This window comes from Chrysochloris asiatica, unplaced genomic scaffold (assembly GCF_000296735.1).
Source record: "Chrysochloris asiatica unplaced genomic scaffold, ChrAsi1.0 scaffold00018, whole genome shotgun sequence".
Classification (NCBI taxonomy): domain Eukaryota; kingdom Metazoa; phylum Chordata; class Mammalia; order Afrosoricida; family Chrysochloridae; genus Chrysochloris; species Chrysochloris asiatica.
The window spans coordinates 8352704-8363254 of NW_006408536.1; the positions used below are offsets into that span (position 1 = coordinate 8352704).

At 40.4% G+C, this 10551-nt stretch overlaps 1 protein-coding gene across 1 annotated transcript in view; it reads left to right on the forward strand.

The window, feature by feature from the left end:
- Nucleotides 1-10551, forward strand: part of LOC102813881 (choline-phosphate cytidylyltransferase B-like) — a 146635-nt gene that overhangs the window by 62684 nt on the left and 73400 nt on the right. Inside the window, exon 2 of the mRNA XM_006835563.1 lies at nt 2563-2662. Coding sequence (XP_006835626.1) covers nt 2563-2662 — 100 coding nt within the window. The remainder of the gene's footprint in view (nt 1-2562; nt 2663-10551) is intronic.

Genomic DNA, 10551 nt, shown 5'->3' on the forward strand with positions numbered 1-10551 from the left:
TTCCTTCTTTCTTGTCTTCTTAATGACTTTTTGCTTTCTTCCTGTATGATGTTCTTGATGTCATCCCACAACTCTTCTGGTCTTCGGTCTTTAGTGTCTAATGCATTAAATGTGTTCTTCAGATGATCTCTAAGTTCAGGTGTGACATATTCAAGGTCATATTTTGGCTCTCCTGGACTTGTTTTCATTTTCTTCAGCTTCAGTCTGAATTTGCATATGAGCAATTGATAGTCTGTTTCACACTCTGTCCATGACCTTGTTTTCCACCGTCTCTTTCCACAAATGTAGTCAATTTGATTTCTGTGTATGCCATCTGGTGTGGTCCATGTCATCTCTTTTGCTATCTAAAGAAGCATAATTGTCACTTATGCTATCTAAAGAAGGTATTTGAAATGAACAAATCTTTTTTTTTTTTTTTTGCAAAATTCTATCATGTGATCCCCAGCATCATTTCTATTCTGTGTATAGTCTCTATTTATGTTGTGGTTAAAAGGTATTTGCAATTAATGTCGTTGGCCTTTAAAAATTCTGTTGTGTGAACTCTGGCTTCCAACTTTTACATATAGTGACCAGTAATTATGAATGCATCTGGATTTCATGATTGATCAATTTCAGATTGAAAACGTCAGTAAAAATCTCCAGTTTCTTAATCTTTGGCGTTGGTGGTTATGTGTAAATTTGAACTGCTCTTCCTTGTAGGTGTATGGATATTATCCTATCACAGAAAGCATTGTACTTCTGGATATATCTTGAAATGTTCTTGTTAACAATGCATGTGATGCTATTCCTCTTCAATTTGTCATCCCTGGCATAGAAGAACATATGATTTTCCAATTCAAAATGGCCGATACCAATCTAGGATATCAGTCGACAAGTACTCCATCTCATTTTTGACAACTTCCTATTTTGCTCGATTCATACTTTGTACATTCTACATTGTGATTACTAATGGTTGTTAGCAGCTGTTTCTTCTCATTTTGAGTCGTGCCCCATCAGCAAATGTAGGCCCTGAAAGCTTTATTTCTTTCATGTCATTAACTCTACTTTGAGGAGCCAGTTGTATTTGGAGTGCCTTGCAACCTGAGGGGCCTATCTTCCAGTACTACATCAGACAATGTTTTGCTGCTATTCATAAGATTTTCATTGGCCAATTGTAGATGTCATGGACACAGTGATTGCCTTCTATCAGCCACTGTGTCAATCTGTATCCTTGAAGGTCTTTCTTTTTTCACTGACTCTGCTTTACAAAGCATTAAGTCCTTCTCCAGATCCTTCCTGATAATATGTCCAAAGTCAGTGACACGAAGTCTCACCATCTTTACTTCCATCTCCTCTTTTTGTGAGATTGCCTGGCATATGTATGTGTGAGTGAGTGAGTGAACAGCGGAAGGTAAATGTGGGTCACAGCCCCTGTTCCAGTGTGTAGATGGATCCTTCTTCAGCTGAGTTAAGAAACACCTGTCTTCATCTCTAAGAAACAATTCATGTAGCAATATGAGTAATACTCAAAGGGACCAGTTAACTTCAGCTTTAAAGGCAATCAAAATGGCCTAATGACAACTGTGGCAATGACATAGGTCAAGGACTGCAAATGGACAAGTCTAGGTTGCATTTGCCCTGTTTACAAAAATACCATTCACTTTGGTTTTCTCTTTCGGAGAGAGTGAGGTTTTTCTTGTAAGAGGCTGACCGAAAACTGCAGGGCCACTTCTGGGCAGGCTTCCAAATGATTACATCTTTCTCACAGGGTTGCCCAGGGCCCAGCCCAAGCTGCCTGGGGCGGGGCCTCACAGTCGTTGGTGGCTGTTGGAGTTAGCTCAGGAGTTGTCTGCAGCCTGCCAGAATTGCTGTGCTTTGAGGCCTTCCTGGGGCACAGATAATGGTCTTGGCCTTTGCACTGAAGACACAGCAGAATTTGTAATTGGCCTGGTTGGTGTGTATGAGATAAAGGAGATGTCATGCTACTCTTCTGAGTATGGCATCCCTTACAGCTGATTACCCTGTTGTGCAGGTGAGTCTAAATGTTTGAAGACTGGCCCCGTTGGTTATGAAACATTTTAACACTGAGCACTGTGACTTTCCAAGGGCATACTTTTGCATATTTCTTAGCCCCATTGATCCTCAGTTTCCTTTCCTGTGAAACAGGGATAGCAGTACTGCCTCCATAGGGTGTTATGTGGCCTAAAAGAGGAAACATATCCAAGTACCTCATCTGGTACCTGGCATATATTTGACACTGCGGCTGCAACTACGGGCTCAAACACAGCAACGGTTGTCCAAGACCAGGTAGTGTTTCTTCTATCTGTTGTACATAGGGTTGCTATGAATTGGACCCACCTTAACGGCACCTAACAACAGAGAACTCCTTATTTTTGATGCATGAGTGGGGAAAACAAAAGATTTTAGTGATAATTTTTCTGTCTTCATTCCTAAGAGTACATTTCTCTGAAAGACTAAGCAGGTATATTGTACTTATTAGTCATGTGTGTCAACGGAAATAAAATTTTAGGTGCCGAGGGTAAGTTCTTCAGACTCTATTCCCTTTCTCTTTTCCCCTTCTAGACCCTGACTGCACCCGCCCCATTTGCAGATGAAACCAGCTGCCAGTGTCAAGCTCCCCACGAAAAACTGTCCATTGCTCAGGCCCGCTTAGGAACACCAGGTGAGGCTACATTTCTTGTTTCCCAAATGGGTACTGTCTTGACATCTTAAGTATTTAAGGGTTCATCATAATTCAAGTAGCACCCACTTTAGATTAGAGGGTTTAGTTTAGAGATTAAAGCCCAGTGCAAGAAAGGTAAACGCTAACGCTGATAAACTGGACCTCCAAAGTAATCAAGTAAAAGATGGAGCAGAATGTGGGAGTTTGGACCCCAGAGCTGACATTTACAAGGTCTTCAGCCTTGGGCAAGCCAAGGAAATGAACTGAATCTGTTTTCTTACATGCAAAACGGGGACAATGATTCCTATTTCATAAAGTTGTTTGTGTTTTTGGTTTTTTTCCCCTGAGAACCAGATTTAGTTAAAAGGATGAAGCCATTTTTTTTATTACGAAGACTTATACAAACCTAAGGCACTAGAATTACTACCATTCTCAAAAGTTTGTGTTTTTAGAATGTTTCTCCAAATGAATTAGAGAGACTGAACTCGGCTACGGAAGTTTGTTCATTCGTTTACTCCTGTACTAGAGGATGGATAGCGTAGTGTGTTATGTGTTGGGCTGCTAACCTCAAGGCCAGCAGTTCGAATCCACCAGCTGCTCCATGGGAGAAAGATGAGGCTTTCTACTTCTGTAAATATTTACAGCCTTGGAAACCTTATACAGGGCCGCTATGAATCGGAACTGACTTGGCAACACACAGTAGTAACAGCAGAGGAAGGATGTGGAAGAGATTTAAAAATAATTATAGAGTACCGTCTCTGTTTCCCAAGAGCTTTCAGTATAATTAAAGAGACAAGATAACTAGAACTGAAATAGAAACCACCAGAAGAATGTATGCATGTGTTTACAGGTTAAATCCTGCAACATAGATAAGATGATGACTAAGGTTATTGGCATTTGTTTGTCATGGAGCAGTCAGAAAAGACTTCAGGGTGGTAGGCTACTGGAGATGATACTTTTGGAAGAAGTAAGGTTTGGACCATCTGGGCAGAAAGTGGAAGGTTATTCTGGGCAGGCAGAACAGGGATAGTGAAAAGTCAGAGGTAGAGAGCTGTGCAGAAGTAAATAAGTAGCATTACAATTGCTACAATGAAATGAGAAATTAGTCAAGTTGAGCAGGTAAGCCTTGAGCCATTTAACTTACTCACCATTGCAAGAAAACTAGTAACCCCAATTTAAAGGAATCCATGGCATAAATCCGTGGCTCTGTAGGATAAGCACTGGACTGCTAACTGCAAGATCAGCAGTTCAAACCTACTAGATGCTCCTTGGAAACTCTACATATGGTTGCTGTGAGTAGGAACCAATTTGACAGCACGTACAACAGCAACAGTGGCATAAAGGACATTTTGCTCAGTTAATAATGACTAATATCTAAGTGCTGGTGTGGCACTGTAGGATAAGCACTGGACTGTAAGGTTGTTTGAATCATAAGGTCAATGGTTCAGACTCATCAGCCACTCCTCGAGAACCCTCCATATGGTCTCTATAAGTTGGAAATAACTCGAAGGCACTTAACAACAACAACAACATCTAAGTGCTTACTATGTATAAGTTCTTTATAGGTATTGTGTTAATTTGCTATCAAAACTCTATGTGTTTTGACCTAGCCTTGATGGCTTGATAATCAGAACTTGACTAGAAGAAGATTAAAAAAAAAAAAGATTTTTTATAAATTTTTTAATAAATTGCTACAATTTGATGAACTTGACCTATACGTATAGATGTAGTGGCTCAAAATACCAACTGAGAGGGAAGGAGTCTTCACATCAAGTGTCAATTCTTACACGTTGGCTACCTAAAATGAGGGGGCGATAAAGGCACGAAGTGACTGGTTTACAAGTTTTCAAGAGGGAGTTTAGTTTAAGAGTGTGTGGGCATCTCCAACAAGTAGAAACAGACCAACAGAAAGAACCTACAGTCATCAAAAGAAAAGAAATAATAAAAATAAGAACAGAAATAACTGAGATGGAAAACAGAAAAACCATAGAAAGAATCAACAGGACAAGAAGCTGGTTCTTTGAAAGGATTAATAAAATTGACAATCCATTGGCAAAACTAACAAAAGAAAAGAGGGAGAAGACAAAAATAACTCACATTAGAAACCACATGGGCGATGTCACAACGGAACCAAATGAAATCAAAAGGGTGATAACAGACCCAGATGACCTCACGGGTGAGCTCTACCTAAATTTACACAGAGTAAAGTAGAAAAACTGAACAGACCCATAACAAAAGAAGAAATTGATCAGGTCATCAAATAACTCCCAACCAAAAGAAGTCCATACCCAGATGACCTCACGGGTGAGTTCTACCAAACATTCAGGGAAGAGCTGTTACCAATTCTACTCAAATTTTTTCAGAATATAGAAGAGGATGGAAAACTTCCTAATACTTTTTATGAAGCAACCATAATCCTCATACCAAAACCTGGGAAGGACATCATTAAAAAAGAAAATTATAGACCAATATCTCTCATGAACATAGACGCAAAAATTCTCAACAAAGTCCTTGCCAACAGAATCCAGCAGTACATCAAAAAAATAATACATCATGACCAAATTTGTTTCATAAAAGGGATGCAAGGATGGTTCAACATTAGAAAAACAATCAGTGTAATCCACCATATAATTAAGAAAAAGGAAAAGAGCCACATGATCATATCCATTGATGCAGAAAAGGCATTTGACAAAATCCAACATCCATTCCTGATAAAAACCCTCAACAAAGTAGGAATTGAAGGGAAACGCCTCAACATAATCAAGAGCATATATACAAAACTAACAGCCTACATCATTCTCAATGGAGAGAAACTGAAAGCCTTCCCTCTGTGGATGGGAACCAGACAAGGATGCCCTTTTTAACCACTCATGATCAATATTGTTTTGGAAGTCTTAGCCAGAGCTATACGGCAGGATAGGGAAATTAAAGGCATCCAAATTGGCAAAGAGGAAGTAAAACTCTCTCTATTTGCAGACAATATGATCCTATACATGGAAAACCCCAAAGACTCAGTAAAAAAAAAAAGCTACTAGACCTCATTGGAAGATTCAGCAAAGTGACAGGGTATAAGACCAACATACAAAAATCTGTTGGATTTCTCTATAGTAACAACGACAGCGCTGAAAAGGACATTAGGCAAACAATACCATTTACAATAGCCGCCCAAAGGATGAAATATTTAGGAATAAATATAACCAGAGAAACAAAGAACCTATACAAAGAAAACGACAAAACACTGCAAGAAACCAAGAGACTTGCAGAAGTGGAAGAACATACCATGTTCCTGGATAGGAAGACTCAACATTGTGAAAATGTCAATACTACCCAAAGCAATTTACACATATAATGCAATCCCAATCCAGATTCCAACCACATTCTTCAAAGAGATGGAGAAGACAATTACAAACTTTATATGCAAAGGAAAGAGACCCAGGATAAGCAAAGCACTGCTTAAGAAGAAGAACAAGGTTGGAGGCCTCTCACTGCTCGATTTCAAAATTTACTATGTGGCTACAGTGGTCAAAAAGCCTGGTATCATGAAAGATACATTGATCAATGGAACAGAATATAGAATCCAGAATTTAACCCATCCACATACAGCCAACTGATTTTCGACAAAGTGCCTAGGTATATTGCATGAGGAGGAGTCTCTTTAACAGATGGTGCTGGCAGAACTGGAAAGTGATATGCAAAAGATTGAAACAAGACCTTTACCTCATGTCCTATAAAAAAACGAACTCAGCATGGATTAAAGACCTAAATGTGAATCCCAAAATTATGAAGGTCATCAATGAAAAAATAGGGATAAATGTGAGGGCTCTAATTCAGGGTATACACAGACTACCAAATATTTTGAAAATTACACACAAAAAAAGTAAACAAAATAGATGATTGGGACATACTGAAAATTAAAAACTTATGTGCATCAAAAGACTTCACCAAAAGAGTAAAATGGGAACCCACAGAATGGGAAAAAATCTTTATCGGATAAGATTTTTATCTTATCAGGACTCATCTCTAAAATATATAGGAAACTATAACACCTCTACAAGAAAAAGACAAACAACCCAATTAAAAAATGGGCACAGGACATGAACAGCCACTTCACCAAGGAGGAGATCTGGGCAGCCAACAAACATATGAAGAAATGTTCACGATCACTAGCCATCAGAGAGATGCAAATCAAAACAACAATGAGATATGATCTCATACCAGCAATAACAGCAAAGATCAAAAAAGTAGAGGACAATAAATGCTGGTGAGGATGTGGAGAGACTGGGACCCTCCTACATTGTTGGTGGGATTGCAAAATGGTCCAACCACTCTGGAAAGCAATATGTCGCTTTCTCAGAAGGTTGGAAATAGAAATACCTTATGACCCAGAAATTCCTATACTTGGTATTTACCCACAAGAAATACGAGCCATAACACGAGTAGGTATATGCACACCAATGTTCCTAGCAGCACTATTTACAACAGCAAAAACATGGAGACTGCCTAAATGTCCATCAATTGAAGAATGGATAAACAAACTGTGGTACATACAAACACTGGAATACTATGATACCTTGAAGAACAACAAGGAAGCTGCAAGCCACTGCATAATGTGGATGAACCTTGAGGACATTATGCTGAGTGAAATTAGTCAGTCACAAAAGGATAAATACTGCATAGGACCATTATTGTAAAAGACTAAGAAAAAGAACCCAACCAAAAGGGGTGAAATATATATGTATAACTGCTGATCACCGGGATGTATGGGATGAGAGGAGGGGAGGGAGGGAGGGGAAGATAGAGCACAGGGTAGGGAATAGACACAGGAAAGCTTGGATACTCTGGTGGGGGCTATATACAAGAAAGGGGAGGGAAGTGGAAGAACAAGGCAGATGGGAGAACAGTTAGGCAGGTTCACATAGGCTAAGTGGGACAGAGGTAAATGATGATGTATGCACAACCTTGGAACAACAGGGCTTCCGGATACAGGGATTGAGACATGGTTTGAAAGGTGAAAGAGGGGAATAATGTTAACATGCTTGGCTGTCTTTTGAATCTTGGTTTCCCTTGCCTACCATTGTGAAATAGACACTTGGGGCAGGGGGTGGGGGAGGAATAGCCAGAAACATCACGATAGAAAGTTTGTAATTCTGTCTTCAGCCTGTAACTGATTGGAATACCTTAAAGGGGGCTAGAAATTGCCCAGTGAAAGAGACCTGTGGAGATTTTGCATTGCATAAGACCATAGGTGGAAATCAGAACCCCATCCAGAATTGTCTGAGGTGGTAAATTTCCACTGGAAAGGATAAGTAGACCAGCCTGGAGTGGCTAGAAGAACAGAAGATACTTTGTGAAGAAAAACCAGCAGGAAAAATCAGAAACAATAATGGCAGTATGATTGATTATTACAAGAATAAGTAAGCTTGGGAGCCATCAAGGCAAGTGGTCGGGTGCCCTCAGAGTAAACTTCCTTCCAAGACTAAGACTCAAGGGGAATACACAAGTAGGCATGTGGTCTGGCTGGTGACCACGTTGGTCACTGATAAGGGGAAGAGAGGAAAAACAGCAATGAAGTTGAGATCTAAGTCTGACCACATTCAATAGACTCCTGTGAACCCGGGTGGAGACCTGGATGGCCAGCAGTATGGCAAGACCTGGGGACTCCTGGACCCAGAGGCAGTGACATGGCCACGGAGAACTAGAGTGGAGAGTGAGGCATCCAGCTGATATGAAGTGAGGGGAGATGCACAAGAACACCCATACTTGCAGATGGTACCCACTTGACCTGGCTTCAATGGCTGGATGATCAGAACTTGACTAGAACAAAGAAGAGGGAAGAAGAAGAAGAAAAAAAAAAGTAACCCACTACAATTTGATGAATTTTACCACCTATATGTATGGATGTCGTAGCTCAAAAAAGGGAACAAATCTTTTCAGCAAGGATCACTCCCACCCCCTCGGTACACAGGGGTGACAGGGATGGGCAACTTAGACATTGGCTACCCAAAATGGGGGGAGGGGGGCTATAAAGGCAAGAAGTGACTGGTTTATAAGCTTTCCATAGGAAACCTAGTTCCAGACGGGGCAGGGATAGGTAGAACCTCCATTGAATGATTTCCAATCTCTTGGGACCCGGCTGGCGAAAGGAAATGGGGATAAGACTCTTGTGGTACAATAGTGAATAATTGCCATCAGAACTGACTGTGAGGGTCGGAAATGTAGAGGTAAATAAATGTCTTTTGACAAAAGGAGCGGAGGTCCATGGGACCATCAAATGAGAAGAACGGAGAGCGTTACCTTACCCAGAGATGCAGTGATTCCAGGGATGGAGAGAGAGACGATGACGAGTACTGATGGAGCGGCTGGGGACACTGGACTCAGGGAGGGAGAGGGGCTGTGTGCTGACAGCCCTGCGGGGTGTGTGTGTGTAGTCCTGTGGGGTATACCCTTTGGTGATTTGGTGATTTGATGATGCATGCAAGGGATTGTAATCAATGCAATGAAACGAAATAGGATAGGATGAATGTAAAACCGATGCTCTCCCATGTAAACCTATATAATTCACAATAAAAACTTAAAAAAAAAAAAGAGTGTGTGGGAGAAAGTAGAGTCCCCACTGAAGAGTTTTCATCTTGTCTAGAGGGGCCTGGTGAAAAGATATGGGGATAAGATTCTTATGATTCAATAGCACAATAGCAAGTAATTGTTATCATGAGTAATTGTGACCATCACAACTGTAAAGGTAGAAGTTTTGTAGCAAAAACAGGGAAGTAGTTCATCTTACAGTCCAGAAACAGAGGACCCTAGGACCATCAAGGGAGAAGAGCACAAGTGGAGTGCAGGACCCTATCCAAAGAAGTAGCAACACCAGAGATAGAAGCAGAGATAAGAACATGGAGAGGGGAGCAGCTGAGGACTCTAGACTCATGGAAAGAGAGGGACTGAGTGTTGGTGGCCAGGAGGCAGACTTGCAGAATGTGCCCTTTGGTTGTTTACATGAGTCTATATTTCTGAGTGTTTCTATGTACATCCCCCCAAAAAAACCCAACCAAAACAAGACAAAAAAAAAAACAGAGGGAATGGAAGCAAATATTGTTGAATGGTGATGCACGGAGAAGATTGTAATCATTTGCAATGAAATGATGGTGTAAAGCCGATGTTCTCCAATGTAAACTATCACTCAGTTCACAATAAAAACTTTAAAAAAGAAAAAAAAAAAAAACCACTCTATGTGTTTAGTACTTTTAATATTTCACAGATTAGGAAATTAAGGTTTAGAGAAGTGAATCTGCACAAGGTCATAGGAGTAGTCAGAGTTACCTGGAGTGTTGTTGAAACACAGATGGCTCCAGGATTTCTCATGCAGTCTAATTGGGATGGGGCCCAAGAATTTACATTTCTAAGAAGCTCCCAGGTGATTCTGATGCTACTCTTTGAATGAACACACTGAGAGAACCACTGGGAAGTTGGAAAATTAGGTTGAACTCAAATCTGTTTGTGTTAGAACCTGAGCCCTTGATCACAACACCCTTTAAGAATAGTTTTCAAGAGAGGGACAAGAGGAGGAGGGTAAGCAAAGTTAGTCAACTTTCACAGTGAGTTTCTTTTGAGACAGGCAACAAAACGTTTAAGGAGCAGCTAAGCCAGTTGTTCCCAAACCTTAGTGTGCTAAGATGTCACTTTGACGGTATTTTCAATCACCTCATATGATGCAATTATATGAAGAGAAATGTGGCATCAGGATTGGTGGAAGACTCATTTACAATCTGCGACATGCAGATGATACCACCTTGCTTGCTGGAAGTGAAGAGAACTTAAAATACTGATGAAGATCAAAGATTACAGACTTCAGTATGGATTTGCACCAGTGATGAACCAATAAATAGCATCAC